This window comes from Crocuta crocuta, unplaced genomic scaffold (assembly GCF_008692635.1).
Source record: "Crocuta crocuta isolate KB4526 unplaced genomic scaffold, BGI_CrCroc_1.0 scaffold25, whole genome shotgun sequence".
Taxonomy (NCBI): Eukaryota; Metazoa; Chordata; class Mammalia; order Carnivora; family Hyaenidae; genus Crocuta; species Crocuta crocuta.
Genome location: NW_027532015.1, coordinates 6,333,129 through 6,350,410, shown reverse-complemented (window position 1 = coordinate 6,350,410; position 17,282 = coordinate 6,333,129). Strand labels below are relative to the sequence as shown.

The 17,282-nt window shown below is 35.5% G+C and overlaps 1 protein-coding gene across 1 annotated transcript in view; it reads left to right on the top strand.

The window, feature by feature from the left end:
• Nucleotides 1-17,282, top strand: part of GRM1 (glutamate metabotropic receptor 1) — a 398,454-nt gene that overhangs the window by 116,939 nt on the left and 264,233 nt on the right. Inside the window, exon 2 of the mRNA XM_077776070.1 lies at nucleotides 1,830-2,079. Within this exon, the coding sequence (XP_077632196.1) occupies nucleotides 1,830-2,079 (250 nt within the window). The remainder of the gene's footprint in view (nucleotides 1-1,829; nucleotides 2,080-17,282) is intronic.

Here is a 17,282-nt window from a genome sequence, read left to right as displayed (position 1 = left end):
AAAAAGGAGAAGATTCTGAGGGTATGGGAAGAGTGGTAAAGGAGAGAATGGCAGATGGTGAACCAAACACAGAGCTAGGCTGTGACTAGGAGTGGCAAATGAGGTAGTAACTCAAGTGGGAAAAAGGGTCCAAATATTTTTATTTTTTAATTTTTATTGACACCAGTAGAAGGAAATAATTGATTTTTACCAAAGAGAGGGGACAATTGCAGGATAAAGTTCTTGAATAGACAAAAAGCAATGAGACCTAGTGTTTATGAGTAAGAGTTGGCTCTCTCCTAAGATGGAAACACTTCAAATTTGCAGCTGGAGAAACGCAAGAGAAATGAGTGCCAACAAAGAAAACTTTGTAGATGTTGTGGTGTGTGGCTGAGTTAGTTTTTGTCTGGTTGTTTCTGTGTTCTTACTGAAATATGAAATTAAGATCCCAGCTGAGATGGGGGTTGGAGGTGGGGTCAATAGCTTGGAGATTTAAAGAGGAAAGAGTAAGGATGAAATAATCATGTTAGGGACTAGGGGATTTTATTTATGGAAGAGATGTTGTATGATTTCCTTGCAATATTGAATGCCCCTTTTCATATGATTGCTTATGAAGTTTTAGTAAGACCAGTCATCAAGACTTTGGGTTTTTCCAGGCATACTTAGGTCCTCAAGTGTAGACATAGAATAGGTGAATGGTTTGGTTTAACTAGAATTGAAGTTTGTCAGGAAGACACAGGGAGTTAAAGAATTTGTAAGGGAGTAATTATGAGGATAGGCTATAAGATATGAGCCCTTGGGCTAAGAGGCAAATGAAAGGGAGGATGGAAAGAAAGATCGGGAAGTGAATGGATTTGAGGTTTCCATAGGGTCGAAGAAATGTTGGAGTAGGGGTAGCAGAATGTATGCGCTTGAAAGATAAGGGGAAATAAATAGAGACTGGGATGTTTGACAGCTACATTCAGAGATATTGGAAACATTTGTGACAACAAGGTCTAAAGTGTGACCATGGAGGTGTGTGTGTGGGGAGTTATAGGAAATATCACTGGACAGAGGGGGTTGAGAAACTTGGGGGATGTGGTATTGGATCATCTGCAGAGGTGTCAAAATCTCCAAACTTGGGGAAACGGGTAGAGGTATAGAGGACACTAAGATGGGGGCTAGAGTCAGCAGTGAAATAGAGAAATGGAAAACTGGTATAATGTGATATTTGTTTTTATTTCACTGATTTCTATAAGTTCTTAAAGTACGCTTTATTTTAGAATTATAGTTAAATAAGGCCAAATCTCCCATTATCCTATCACTTCATCAGAGGATCATGGATTTTGACTAAACCATGCATCTAGTTCTTGTCTACTTATTCTGGCTTGGCCAAGTGTTCCATTTGTTTTGCTTACTCTTCATGAAAGTGCTGTAGGGTTTGCTATCATCATGAGTGTCTGCCTCTTAACTAACTGGAAGCCAGAGAAGTGAGCCTTCAAATAAACAGGACTTCTCATTGTATTGATTGACCTCTTACCTCAGTATGGTGATCTTTCCCACATTGCTAAAATCTGTGACAACCACTACTAATTGCTGCTGTAAAATAGGGCAGTAGTCCTTTATTTCTCAAAACTTGTTTCACTGGGGATGCCCTGGTTAGTTTCTCATTATTTTCACAGGGTTGATTATTTGATTACAATTGATTACTCTCTTGAATCCATCCAAATCTTCCTTCAGTTCCAGTTATATTTACAAATTATTTGGCAAGTCTGTCCTCTCCATTCCTTGCAATTAATGAGTCTTTATTCAAGTTTGTTAGTGCTGCACTGCCAGGTTGTCTTGAACATCTGCTGATTGTTTCTGGACAGGGAATTATGGGGAGAGCGGAATGGATGCTTTCAAAGAGCTGGCTGCCCAGGAAGGCCTCTGCATCGCCCACTCAGACAAAATCTACAGCAATGCTGGGGAAAAGAGCTTTGACAGACTCCTGCGCAAGCTTCGGGAGAGGCTTCCCAAAGCCAGAGTGGTCGTCTGCTTCTGCGAAGGCATGACTGTCCGAGGCCTCCTGAGTGCCATGCGGCGCCTGGGCGTTGTGGGAGAGTTCTCCCTCATTGGAAGGTAAACCTCAATCTCTGTCACTCTTTCTTACACACGCATGCACGCTCACATACACACACATGCACATTTTGGCTCACGTATACTTGCTGTCACAAATCTGGACATTCTGACTCCAAAGAGGGTCTGCTGGGCTGAACCTTAGCTCTAGATCTCATTGTCATTTTCCTGCTAGACAAGAGCAGGGCAGTCAATGACATGACGATGAAACTACTTCAGAAAAAGGTGGGAAGTTGTTGCCAGAATGTTTTTTATTCTAGAAAACCATTCTTTTTAGTTGCTTCTGGCCCTTCCCACTCCCCAGCCCCTTAAAGCACACCCATGTTTATGCCTTCAAAAAGCATAGAAGTCTTAATGAGGTGTTTGTGGAGGAGGGGTAGCAGTGAAGTATATATTAAGATAGGGAATATGAATGGCTGGCCAAATGCAGCTGAACCGTGGAAGCTGACAATGTGCTCTTTTACATGGATGGGGTGGCTGAGCGATGCTTTCAGCATGTGACTCCTGAAAAAGCAGGTGGTGGCTTCCAAAACCTATGCTCTTCTTTCTAGATCATATGTACTTTTGTGGGAATAGATTTTCAGTATCACTGTGTTTTTCACATGGTTTTGACATAACAGGTATCTTGTTTAATTTGCCTATTAATAATATTGCGCAAAGGAACTGCTTAATTTTTCCAAGGAACCTACTGAGTTTACTTAATGGAAAGCCTCCACTGATCCCTGACTCTGTCACACTCATCTTCCAGATTCCTTTTCTCCTTGCATCTCCACTACTGGCTAGAATACAACATATATCTCACCTATTGAAATACCTCAACCGCTAATCCTCTTCTCTAGGACACTGAGTAGTAATTGTGTGGACATCCTCACCACGTGCATGGAGTCCCTCTGTCCTTGAAGTGATAATGTCTGTAATAGTAATAATACTAATCTCAGTATCATCTGGACCTAGAGGTACTAGAGACTTTTGAAAAGAAGGTAGGCTAGAAATACAAATAAATAAATAAACAAACAAATACTCTCTTTTGAGGATAAACAGAATTCAGGTCAAAAAGTAATTCAAAATTAAGAAAAAATTATTAAATTTGAGTAAAATTGGCATACTGCCACAAATGTCATTTTGGCTTCTTCAACATGATGCAGTTGTGTGAAGCCATTTAAAGCAAGTCTTAAAAAAGTATTTAAAAAAAGGAATATTATTTCCTTCATGAGTGAAAGGGACGTAAGCAGCATTGTTGTGTTCTACAAAATAAGGTTGGTAATATATGTATGAGGACCTACAGATATCGTTTTTATTGATTTTGTAAAATGACTGCTTTTATGAAGGGCACTTGTCTTAAAAATATTCTCATGTTTGCCATTTCCAAAAGAAGAGTTGTCTGTTTTTTCAAAATTCATTCTCTTAAATATCCATGAAGAGGCTATCTTCCTGGATTCTGGGTACTTTAAACAGATGTGGCAAATATGTGAGCTTTGGGGTATACAGACTGCCTAACTGTGAAATATAATTATATAAAATGTTGCAGTGAGTAACTAGAATGTAAAGAACTCATCCCATCATCATTATTTTTTTAATGTTTATTTAATTTTGAGGGAGGGAGAAAGAGAGAGAGAGAGAATGCACAAGTTGGGAAGGGGCAGAGAGAGACACACACACAGAATCTGAAGCAGGCTCCAGGCTCTGAGCTGTCAGCACAGAGCCCAATGTGTAGCTTAAACCCACGAACTGCGAGGTCATGACCTGAGCCAAAGTTGGAAGCTTAACTGACTGAGCCAACAAGGGGCCCCTTTCATCACTATTTTAAAGCAGAACAAAGATGGCAATATAACTTACCTCTCTGGCTTTTGCTAATAATATAGCTGAGTTCAGACAAGTATTTCTGAGTCTCTTACATGGTTGCTTGTGAAAAAGTCAGTTACATGATACATCTACCCCTTATATTCCTCTCTCTGCCTGCCTTACCTCTGCTGGGTCCTAATGACAGATCATAGGGAATTGTCATGACAGTGAACACCTGAGCTTCTGAAGATGCTGTTCCCTGTACCAGTGGTTATTGACAATGATGCATGGGGTCCCTGAGATGCCAAAGCCTGCCACACTTGGTGTTTCTCTGCCTTTCTGGGTTATATTCTATGGGCATCTATCAGAGTGGTATTGGCCGTTACTCTCATATCTTAGAGAATTTGGGGGGAAATGGCCTTTTAAATTCTTAGTTCATAGTTCTCTCCCTTCCCTGGAAGAGATATGAATTCATATATGAGTCCATAGGGAGCTGAACAGGGAACCAAGCCAAGTAGTAACACTACATTATAACTAGAGTTAGCTTTCCCTTCAGATGTTTGATTCTTCCACTTCCTGAGAAATGCATTCTATCTCCTTCTCTTCTGTCTCTCCTGCTGATGGACATTTGGTGGGCTTGGTTCTCCTATTTGTGCAGGCATGCCCAGAAGGGTTACAGTTTAACATAAGGCTGCAACTTCTGGCTACATTTGCAGTGCTGTTAAACATATCTCCCTTCTACTTAGAGAGTGTTTCATTTACTAAATGATAAACTCCTTTGAGTTCAGGAGCCATTGTTCGGTATTTTTCATAGCACATAGTATATGATTCTGGCTGCGTCTAGATTTACAAGAGCACATTGTACAGATGGTGATGGACCTCTTTTCATAGAGGTGAAGATGAGTAAGTCATTGTTTAGACTGTAGCAAGAGGCATTTAGTTAAAAACATTAGAACTTCCTCAATGAAGATTTATATTCTCTTGCCTTCATGACTCCTCTTTTCTCTCACACTTCACATCTAACATAAAAGGAAATGTTGTTGTGCTACCATACAAGCATATCCAGACTTTGACAACTTATTGCCATTCTCTTTGCTGCAATCCCAGTCCAAGGCACTGTCATCCCTCAGCTGGATTACGGTGATAACCACCTAATTGATCCCTGCCCTTCCCCATCATCTGTTCTTAAGGCAAAGTGATCTTTTGAAAACTTAAGTCAGGTAAGGTCTCTCTTTCTGTGCTCAAAACCTCAAAATGGCTTCCCATTTTTCTCATAAGGAAGTCTTATGATGGCCTCAAAATTCCACATTCTGTCGTTGAAACAAAGTTTTTCATAATGGCATAATAAACTATAATGACAGAAATAGAATTTTCTAAATAGGAAGTTCTCAAAGATAACAAAAGCATTTTATATTTAATGAATACAGGATAATGGAAAAACAAAACAAAAAGAAATATGGGCTAAGATTTCTAGCCCTGACACAAAGTAATACAAAGTAATCATGTGATCTTGTTTAAGTCATTTTTTTGTCTCTATTTTTTTTCTACAAACAACTTATATTAAGATCGTGTGATAAAACTATGATCAATAGGAATTTATTTGTACATTCATTTTTCCTAAAGTTTTTCATGAATTTAGATTAATCAGTTTACATTTTCTTACCTGTCACCTTTGTTAAAACCAGGAGAATTTGTTGAATACAGCTGGTCAGTATTAGTGTCTTAATGTGGTCATGGAATGCAGCCAGCAGACCCACAGGATAATCAAACCTTTGGTTTTGGACACATTGGCAGAATATTTCACCAAATAAATTAACTAACCACAAGTTAATCAATATGCAGAAGAAACGTTCCATATTGGCTCTATGAAATTGCCTCTTTTGAGATGGTTTTCGGAATTGTGCTCACCATATCTGTAATTATAATTGTAATGATGATGGTGATGATGATAATCACATTTGTTTAGGACCTACTATGCACCAGGCACCGTTCTAAGCATTTTGCATACGTTAACTCATTTAATTATCATAATGCTATAATAAGAAATGTACTAGTATTATTCCCATTCTGATGTATAAAGAAGTAAAAAAGTTGTCAAAAAGTACTGTAAATCCAGAGCCAGGATTTGAACCTCAGCAGTTTGACTTCAGAATTCATGCTCTTTATCACTTAAATTATACTGTGTCAAGCTGTGATTGTTTTGTTTAAGAGATATTAGCATTAACCTTACTTTCCTTTTAGTTTGCTCTCTCTTCTCAAAATTTATTTTATTGTTTAAATTCACCTTCATGGAAAATCAACTGAAGTATCTCTCTAAGAAAATTTTCCATTTCTAATTATTTTCTATTTCTTTTAATTCTTTTCCTCTCCCAGTATTAAAGGTTTTATATGATAATTAGATAAAGGGGCTATTCTTTTCAAGCTCATTATTTTTTTATCATAACATGAGACTCCACAGTCTAATTCTCTTTGCACACAGTCTGTATCTATGGAACTATACTTACATAGAAGCCAATTTGGGATAAGTGGGCGATATTTCTCTGAAATCTTAAGTTATAATTATTAAAACTATAATTGTTAACTGACTGGTTTGTTCTAATTTCTATTTTTTGTTCCTTTATTTGAAGAAAGTGAAAGTGAGCATGGTTCATGTGTATGAACACATAATAAGAGTTACCATTTATTGAGTGTTTGGTATGTACTAGACTATTAAGATTTAATATCTCTGGTCTTCACAACAACCCTGAAAGGGTGATTTGAAAGGTAGAGAAGTTAAACAACTAAACCAAATTCCTAAATTTAATAAGTGGTGAAGACAAGATTCAAACTTACTACTATACCATAAATCATATAGAGACATAAATATCAAATTATAACCTTCTCGAAGTTGAACAGGTCTTATATGCTTGTTAATTTTCCCATCAAGCCTAACACAGTGTTTTGATGCAGTAAAAACTGAACTGTGTCAGAAATCTTGGGGAGTCAGAGAGAAAGCAAGTGGTTTCATTGTGTGGCCCTTGATTATCCTTTCATATTCCAGGATCAGTATGTTTTACCTAACATGGTAAGGTTGATATTCTTCAGTCAGCCTCAACTTCTAGAATTCATCTGTAAAATTACAGCTCATTTTTGCTTGCCTCTTAGATTGTATTATTCTTTAAAATTAAAAAATATTATTTATTTTTGAGAGAGAGAGAAGGAGACAGAGTGTGCATGGGGGAAGAACAGAAAGGAAGACACAGAATTAGAAGTAGGCTCCAGGTTCTGAGCTGTCAGCACAGAGCCTGATGCGGGGCTCAAACCCATGCACCAAGAGTTCATGGCCTGATCTGAAGTCATATGCTTAACCAACTGAGCCACCCAAGCACCCCATTAAGTTGTATTTTCTAATTACAAAATGCCTACTTGCCTGTTAAACTATAGCTGAGTGTTAGTGATAGATGTCTTGTGGGGACCTAAAGACACACTCTTCTCAGAGGGTGAGTGAGAGCTTTCTGGCTGTATGTATGTATGTATGTATGTATGTGTGTGTTTGAATGTATATATGTATATATGTATGACAAGTGTTGACATTATCCATCCTGTTTTACTTACCTTGGGAAGCCTTTATAGTAGGTTTACATTCTGTCTTGTTAGGAGCCTCTGATTAAATATATGACTAAATATATTGGGTAGCCATATTTAATCATATATTTTCTAGCCCCTTTTATTGGATTATAACCTCATCTTCTAATTTACCCACTATAGCAAAGAAATATCCAATAAAGATAATGAAGTCAATAACCTTTCATTTTGCCCCCTCTCCCTACTATATCCTGGTCAATCAAACTGTAAGTATAGAATCCTTACATTTCAAATGCTTATTCCTTATTGCTGGGTATTGTTTTATCTATCATCTCTCCCAACTCTGATCTTCTAACCCACTAGACCTACTTTCCAATATTTGTCACTGCAGAGAAATTCCTTCTAAAACTTGATCCATGAAAACACTGATACTATGATTTTTTATTTGAAACTACAACAAACAACATTAAGCACATACTGAAAAAAAAAAAAGGCTGGAAAGGAGCAATTGCTTTATCTGGAAAGATGGCTATTGTTTCATTTTAAAACAAAGGAAATAACTTTTTCTTTTCTTTTGTTCTTTACAAGGTAATGTTTTTGTCATTTTCTTCCAGAACCTAAACACATATTTGGAAAAGTGACATTTATACCCTTGAAACAAGATGATATACCATGGTGTTATGTTTCACACACTTATTTTTTTTTTTAATGAGAAACGAGTTATTTTAGATCCTATCTTTCCATTATGGAAAAAAATGGGGAAAATATCTAAAGTTTTCAGCATTCAGACAAAATTGCAAAGGTTATATATTATAAAGTAAATGTGGACTTTCAGTGAAACTTGACCTCCACCAAGATGGTATAATCAAGAGTCTGGCAAAGCTGATGAGCATTTTCTGATGTGTGATGGTCCTGACTTATAGAAATGTAGCCTGGCCTTCTGTAAGTTCCCAAAGGCAGAAAATGATTGCTAACCAGCTGACAGGCGATCCCTTTCTTAAAACATTCCTCCTCCACAGGAAGATTAATGAGAGCTTTACGGAAGATTACACTGTTAGAAAAAGACTGTGAGAAATTTATTCTAGGGAGGGAGAGGGGATTTAGTCTAGAGGACTCTGGAGAATAAACATTCTTTGTAGGAGGATATTGACAAGTGTTGTGAGCATAGATCTCAGCCACCGAAATGCTCAGAATTTTCACAATAATTGGGTGGTTGACTTGCAATATGATTAACCTTTCCGTTACACCATTACCAATTTCCACATTTCAGATAATGGACTTTTCTAAAAGAAGACTGGAAGACTAATATTTTGGACTCTACTTGCTTTTAGGGCACTAGAAACACTGAAAGGTTTTGGGGTGCCCTCTGTATCTCTAAGGCACTGGCTCAATTTGGATGAAAAAGAAGTCATTATAATTTAGTCAAGTTTGTGTTTGAGGCTGATCAAAGACAACAGTGATTTTATATTAATACATTTTTGTAGGTCCTGTGCATTTCTTTCCAACCTAGCCGCACAACAGAAGCAATATGGGCACTTAAAAATGCACATTACTGGATCCCACCACAAACCAACAATACAATTTATTGATGAGAGACTTTGGATCCTCTTGTTTTAAAGACTGAAAATGAGTTATGTTTCAGAACTACTACCATACCAGTGTAGACGCCTACATCTACACTGTGACTCTGGTGGTGTGCACTATAAATGAGTTTTCTCAGGACATATTTGAAAGAGAAAATGGAACAAAAGTTTTAACTTTTTCACCTGTTATTTTGACATTTTGCTCTGTTTTTTTTTAATTTCTTAAATTTATTTGGCTTTAGATTTTCTTTCAAAAGTAAAGATACATCAGGAGAGTAGTAAATAACAATAATAATGACAATAACAGTGGTGGTAATAGTAATAAACACTATTTGCAGCTCTGTTTCTTTCCTATATTTCCTGCCCAAATTGGCCCATTGACCTGCCCTGTAAAAAAGCAGAGTCATGTCCTAGTTTTCTGACCAATCAAGATGCAAAGTAGGAAACATTTAAACAAGTGGCAGATTATTCCAGTCATCTCAAGTCTAGCATTGCCCAGGACGGAGTAATGAACTACCATTTCTTGCTAATTGTGGAGTTGGGGGCCGATGACTTAGTTGCTTGTCAGCTGCTTGTCTGGCTATATCATAAACCATAAAACCATCCGTTCCTGGGCTCCACCCCCTTCAATTCTAATTCAATATGCCTGGGGATAGATTAAGGAGTATGTATATTTCAAATGAGCCTTATTGAAATTCCCAATTTTAAGTGGTTTTTGTGTGTGTGTGATGATTCTGGTAACTCCATATATGACTGTAAGCATCATCATGATATAGAATATTAATTTATTCTTATTAATTAATTTATTAATCATGATATAGAGTATTTCCATCACAGGAAAATGTTCCCTAATGTCCTTTGGCAAGCATTCCTCTCCATCTTCTGTACACAGGCAACTGCTGATCTACTTTCTATCGTTAAACTTTTGCCTTTTCTAGAATTTTGTATAGAGGAAATTATATAGAATGTAGTCTTTTATGTCTGACTTATTTTAATTGCGATACACCCATGCAATCGTACATGCATGTAGCTTCTTTATTGCTGAGTAATATTAATATTCCATGGCATGGATGTGCTTCAGTTTGCTTATCCATTCTCCTACTGAGGAACATTTGGATCATTTCCAGTTTTGACTATAATGCATAATGCAGCTATGAACATTCATGTATACATCTTTGTGTGGACATATCTATTTAATTCTCTTAAAGAAATATCAAGGGGGAAATTATGGGTCACATGATAAGTCTATATTTAACTTTGTAAGTTGCTTTAGAAGAAACTGCCCAATTGTTTTCCAAAGTGGTTGTACAGTTTTGCAGTTCCCCCAGTGGTGTATGAGAGTTCTAATTCCTTTACATCTTCACCAAAATAGCATTGTCAGTCTTCACTTTTAGCTATTCTGGTGGGTGTGCAGTGGCATCTCTTTGTGGTTTTAATTTGCATTTTCATAATGACTAATGATGCTGAACATTTTTACGTGCTTATTTGCAATTTTAATATCTTTTTTGGTGAAATCTTTTGTAGACATATATGTCCATTTTGTCATCAGGTTGTTTGTCTTATTGTGAAGTTGAAAAAGTTCTTTATAATTTCTGGACCCAAATCATTTATAATAGCATATATTTTTGCTAAGTATGTGTCTGAGAATTTAATTTTGTTAACAGTATCTTTGGAAGATAGAATGTTGTAAATTTTGAAAGTCCAGTTATCAATTTCTTCTTTTATGATTTATGTTCATTTGATCATTTTTTATCATACTTAGCTTTACCTACTCCAAGGTCACAAACACTTTTGTAGAAGTTTTGTAAAGTTTTTTTCCATATTTGGATATATGATTAAATTATATGTTTGGAGCTAATTTTCATGTATGTTGTGAGATAAGGGTGAGTGGTTTTCTCCTTAACTAAAAATATCCAGTTGTTCCAGAACTGTTCTGTTGAAAGGACTATCATTTTACCATTAAAATAGCCTGTTATTCAGAGAAAGACAAATACCATATGTTTCCACGTATAGGTGGATTAGAAAGAAATTAACGGAGGACCATGGGGGAGGAGAAGGGGAAAAATAGTTGGGGAGAGGGAGGGAGGCAAACCATGAGAGACTCTTGAATGCTGAGAACAAACTGAGGGCTGATGGAGGTGGGGGAGAGGGGAATGTGGTGATGGGCATGGAGGAGAGCACTTGTTGGGATGAGCACTGGGTGTTATATGGAAACCAACTTGACAATAAACTATTTAACAAAAAAATTTTTAAAAAATAGCCTGATATTTGTTGAAAATAAATGAGTATATATGCATGTGTATCAATTAAATAGTTTTAGCACTCCAATTTATCTTGATATTTGACTCACTAGCTATGATTGTTTATTATTTTATGAATAGTTGATCTAGGGTTTACAATATATTTCATTAAGTTATTAATGTCCATATTCTAAAAATATTATACCACATTACATATGGTATAAGAAGTTTAGAGCAATATATTTCTAATCCTCTCTCTTGATGTGTATTCTATTGTTATATATTTTACTTCTAATTCTATTATAAAGTGTAAAAACATTATTATTTTTGCTTAAATAGTCAATTTTCTGTTCAAGAAATTAAAAATCAGTAAAACTACATTCTATAATTACCTGTATAATTACTTTTCATTCTTTTATGTAGATCCGTATTTTCTTCTGGATTATTTTCCTCTTCTCTGAAGAATTTTGTTTAACACTACTTATGAGGCTGGTCTGCTGAATAAATTCTCTTCACTTTTTTTTTGTTAATAATGTTTTTATTTTACCTTAATTAAAATAAAACATTTACCTGGTATAGAATGCTAGTTTTATAGTTCCTGTTTTTTACTCCCAATACTTTAGAGTTATTGATCAATTATGTTTTTGACCTGCATAGCTTCTGATGAAAAATATGCTATGATTCTGTGTTTCTTGAATGTGTATTTTTAATCTCTGACTGGTTTAAGCGTGTCTTTTTATCACTAGTTTTCAGCAATTTGATTATAAACCTTGATGTGGTTTTCTTTTTATTTATTTGACTTGAAGTTTATTAAATTTCTTACATATATGGGTTAATAGTTTTTTCAAAACTAATTTGGAAAATAATTGCCTATTATTTCCTCAAATTTTATTTTCTTGTTTATTTATTTTAAGAGAGAGTGAATAAATGTGATCAGGGGAGGGACAGAAAAAGAGGGAGAGAGAGAGAATCCCAAGCAGGCTCTGTGCTGTCAGTGCAGAGCCTGATGTGAAGCTCGATCCTACAAACCATGAGATCATGACCTGAGCTGAAATCAAGAGTTGGATGCTTAACGACTGAGCCACCCAAGCACCCCTATTTCCTCAAATATTATTTCTGTCCTTATCATTCTTTTCCTTCTTTGGCTCCACTTATATATATATTTGGTTGCTTGATATTTTTGTACAGGGAGATAATATGTCTAGGTTATTTTTTTTCTCACTTTTCTTTCTTTGCTTCATATTCTAGTTTCTATTGCTTTGACTGTGAATACAATATGTGGGGTTTTTTTTTTCCAGTGTTTAATCTGTTCTTAATCCCATCATGTGCATTTTTTATTTCAGATATTGTGCTTCTCATCTTCTAGTCATTTCATTATAATTAAGAACAGTTTTTATGTTTCATTCCTTTTACATTTAATAACGCTTGTTTTATTGCCTATCATATGCCGTGCCTTGGAGAATATTCCAAGTGCACTTAAGATGAATTTGTGTTTTATTGTTGTTGGGCCGAGGGTTCCATAGACTCCTGTTAGTTGTAGTTTTTTCATCTTGTTGTTAAAGTCTTCTATATCCTGTTGATATTCGATCTATCTATTATTATTATTGAATTGTCTTTTTCTCCTTTAACTTAGCTTTTGTTTCATGTATTCTGAATTTCTCTTGCTAGGTGTATATATGTTTGTAATAGCTATCTCTTTCTGATAGATTGTCCTTTTATCATTAGAAAATATTCCTCTTTATATCAAGTGACTTACTGTTTTAAAGCTTACTTTTATTCCTGATACGAGTATAGCTACTTCAGTCTCTTAATGATTGCTGTTTACATTATATCTCTTTTTCCATCCTTCACTTTCAACATATTTGTATTGTATATAAAATATTTCCTTAGACAACATGTAGTTGGATCTAACTTTTTTATGTCTACATTTACAATCTCTAACTTTTTATTGTATTGTTTAATCTTTTCACACATAATGCAATTATTGATAGAGTTACAGCTACCAATTTACATTTTGTTTCCAAGTGTTTCATGTCTTTTTGTTCCATTGTTCTTTTAATCATTTTCAGTTTATTTTTTAAATATTATTTTTCTAGTCCTTGGTCAAGGGCTTGCTGTTTAAATCTTATGAATCCACTTCAAGTTTATGCTAACCTAACTTCAGTGAGATATACAAATGTTACTTTTATGGGGCTTTCTTTCCTTTTTCTTCTTTTTGTACTATTATTACACATTACATTTACATATATTAGAAACTCAGCAATGCATTGTAACAATTGTTGCTTTAGAAGTTATGCCTATCAAAGAAGCTGACAAGAGAAAAGTGAGTATATTCAAAGGGATTTTTATGTTTGCCATCTGATTTACCATTTTTGATTCTCTACATTTTTTCCCCCTGTGGATGCAAGTTGCCATCTGGTGTCGTTGATATACCAGATACAACTTTGTTCTTACCTGCCACCTTTGTGCTGTGGTCAAACATATTACACTTCCTTGTGTTATTAGTCCCCAAATAAATTATATGTGTATTGTTTTATACAGTTGCTTTTTAAACCACTGAAGTGTAGAAAGAAGAGATATATATTTATACTGTTTTATAAAATAATTACTTAACTACCTTTACTTGTGCAGTGTGTGTGTGTGTGTGTGTGTGTGTGTGTGTGTGTGTGTGTGTTTGAATTTCCACCTTGGGTAACTTGCTTTAAGTCTAAAGAACTACCTTTAATATTTATTTTATTTATTTTTTGGGGGGTAGGTCTGCTAGAAATGAACTTATTCAGTGTTTATCTGGGAATGTCTTTATTTCACTTTCATTTTTGCCGGATATGATTCTTGGTCAACAGCTTATTATTTCAGTACTCTGAATATGTCACCCAACTGCCTTTGGGCTACCATTATTCCTCATATGAGCTTACTCTTTGTTCTGATCAAAGGAGGTAAAAGAGTCGGGAAGGGGGGTGTTCTTGGATGAAGATTCTTCCTATTGGAAAGTCCTTTCCTCTTAGCAACCTTACTATCCCATTTCTCTCTTATATACTTTGGATGGGGAGTAAAATAATCAAGGACTATTGCTCTAAATATTCTAGAGAGTAAAAATCAATAACCTCTTCTCATTGGAGCCTATTAAAACTCATTTAAATTCTCATTCCAGAGTTAAGCTATATACTGTGAAAGATGGACAATTACACAAAAGAAATTTACACTTTTTTTCCCCTGAAATACTTACCCAGAGTCCTAGTTGTAGTTACAGTCAGTGTTTGATGTGTTCTCATATTTTGGAGAATTTGGATTTTTGCTTTTAATCTGATATCCTTTAAAGATGAGAATGGTTTCTACATGTTTTTAAAATAACACTGAAGACTTAAAAAAGCATGCTTTGAACATTCATTTTCACACTTTTTTTTCCATAGAAGTAATTTTCTTCCTGTACAGGTGTATTCCCTAGCAATTACCATAGACAGTTTTTCAAAATGTAGGATGCAGCTTCAGGGATTGATGGAGCCACTACATAATAACTAGAAAGTATGACCTAAAGGGCTTCTGGGTTTGGCCTTCCTCCCTAATGAGGAGATAAACAGGTATATATTTTACTTCTTTGGTCGCAAAATGTAGCATATTGTATAGTTATTAAAATTCACTCTAGTCAATTCCTTTAAGGATTGCAAACTTAGCTAAAACCTGAAGGGAGCTGGAATGGCAAAACTTGTCTCAGTAACAAAGTACAAGCATACCTTGTTTTATTACATTTCACTTTATTACACTTTGCAAATATTGCATTTTTAAAAAATAAATTGAAGGTCTGTGGCAACCTTGTATCAAGAAAGTCTATTGGCATCATTTTCCTATAGCATTTGCTCACTTTGTATCTCTGTGTCATGTTTTGATAATTCTCACAATATTTCAAACTTTTAAATATCATTCTATTTGCTATGGTGACCTGTGATCAGTAATCTTTGATGTTACTATTGGAATTGTTTGGAGGCACTATAAGCCACATGTTTGTAACAGCAAACCTAGTTTCTAAATGTTTGTATTTATGTATGTATGTATTCTGACTGCTCCACTGTCCAGTCATTCACCTGTCTTGCTTCCTCTCCTCAGGCCTCCCTAGTCCCTGAGACACAAGGAGTAAAGCTTCATATTGAAAATTAAGCTAATTGGGAATCCTACAATGGCCTCTAAGTGTTTAAATGAAAGGACTTTTACTTTCAATCAAAAGCTAGAAATAATTAAGCTTAGTAAGCATGTCAAAAGCTGAGACAGGCCAAAAACTTAGCCTCTTGTGTCAAACAGTTGGCTAAGTTGTGAGTGCAAAGTAAAAATTCCTGAAGGAAATTAAAAATATTATATCAATGAACACACAATTAATAAGAAAACAGTCTTACTGCTGATAAGAAGAAAATTTTAGTAGTCCGGATCAAACCAGCAATTACATTCCCTTAGACCTAACCCAGAGTGAGGCCCTAACTTCCTTCAATTCTTTGAAGACTTAGCAGGTGACAAAGCTGCTGAAGAAAAGTTTGAAGTTAGCAGAGGTAGGTTCATAGTGAGGTTTAAAGAAATAAACCCTGTTTATAACATAAAAGTACAAGGTGAAACAGTAAGTGCTAGTGTAGAAACTGCAGCAAGTTACCCAGAAGATCTAAATAAGATATTAATGAAAGTGGTTACATTAAACAATAGATTTTCAATGTAGATGAAACAACCTTATACTGGAACAAGATACCATCTAGGACTTTCATAGCTATTGAGAAGTCAATGCCTGGCTTCAAAGCTTCAAAGGACAGGCTTACTGTCTTGTTCGGGGCTAATTCAGGTGGTAACTTGAAGTTGAAGTCCAGGCTCATTTATCATTCTGAAAATCCTGGGGCCCTTAAGAACTATCCTAAATCTACTCTGTCTGTGCTCTACTCTGTCTGTGCTCTGTAAATTAATAGCAAAGCCTGGATGGCAATACATCTGTTTGCAACATGGTTTCTGAGTATCTTAAGCCTAACACTGAGACCTACTGCTCAGAAAACAAAAAGACTTATTTCAAAATATTACTGCTCACTGACGACGCATCTCGTCACTCAAGAGCTCTGTTGGAGATGTACAATGAGATTAATGTTGCTTTCATGCTTGCTAGTACAACATCCATTTTGCAGTCCATGGATCAAAAGAGTAATTTCAACTTTCTAGTCTTATTATTTCAAAAATACATTTTTGTAAATATATAACTGCCATAGATAGTGATTCCTGTGATGAATTAAGCAAAGTACATTGAAAACCCTCTGAAAAGGATTCACTATTCCAGATGCCTTTAAGGACATTCATGAATCATGGGAAGAGGTCAAAATAGCAGCATTCACAAGAGTTTGGAAGAAGTTGGTTCAAATGCTCATGGATGACTGAGGGTTTCAAGTGCAAGAAGAAACTGCAGATGTGGTGGAAATAACAAGAGAACTACAGTTAGAAGTGGATCCTGAAGTTTTGACTGAATTGCTGCAGTCTCATGATAAAACTTGAATGGAGGAGGAGTTGCTTCTTAAGGATGAGCAAAGAAAGTGGTTTCTTGAGATGGAATTTACTTGGGGAGAAGATGCTGTGAAGATTGTTGAAACAATAACAAATGATTTAGAATACTACATAAACATAGTTGATAAAGCAGTGACAGGGCTCTAGAGGGTTGACTCCAATTTTGAAAGAAGTTCTAATGTGGGCAAAACGCTATCAAATAGCATAGCATGCTACAGAGAAATCATTCATGAAGGAAGGGCCAATTAATGTAGCTAACTTCATTGTTGTCTTATTTTAAGAAATTACCACAGCTGCCCCAACCCTCAGGAGCCACCACTCTGATCAGTCAGAAGCCATCAAGATTGGGAGGCAGGAGCTTTAAGCAGCAAGAAGCTTGTGACTTGCTGAACACTGAGATGTTAGCATTTTTAGTAATAAAGTATCTTTAAATTAAGGTTTGTACAGTTTTTTAAAGACAATGCTATTATCATACACTTAATATACTATAGTATAGTGTAAACATAACTTTTATATGCAC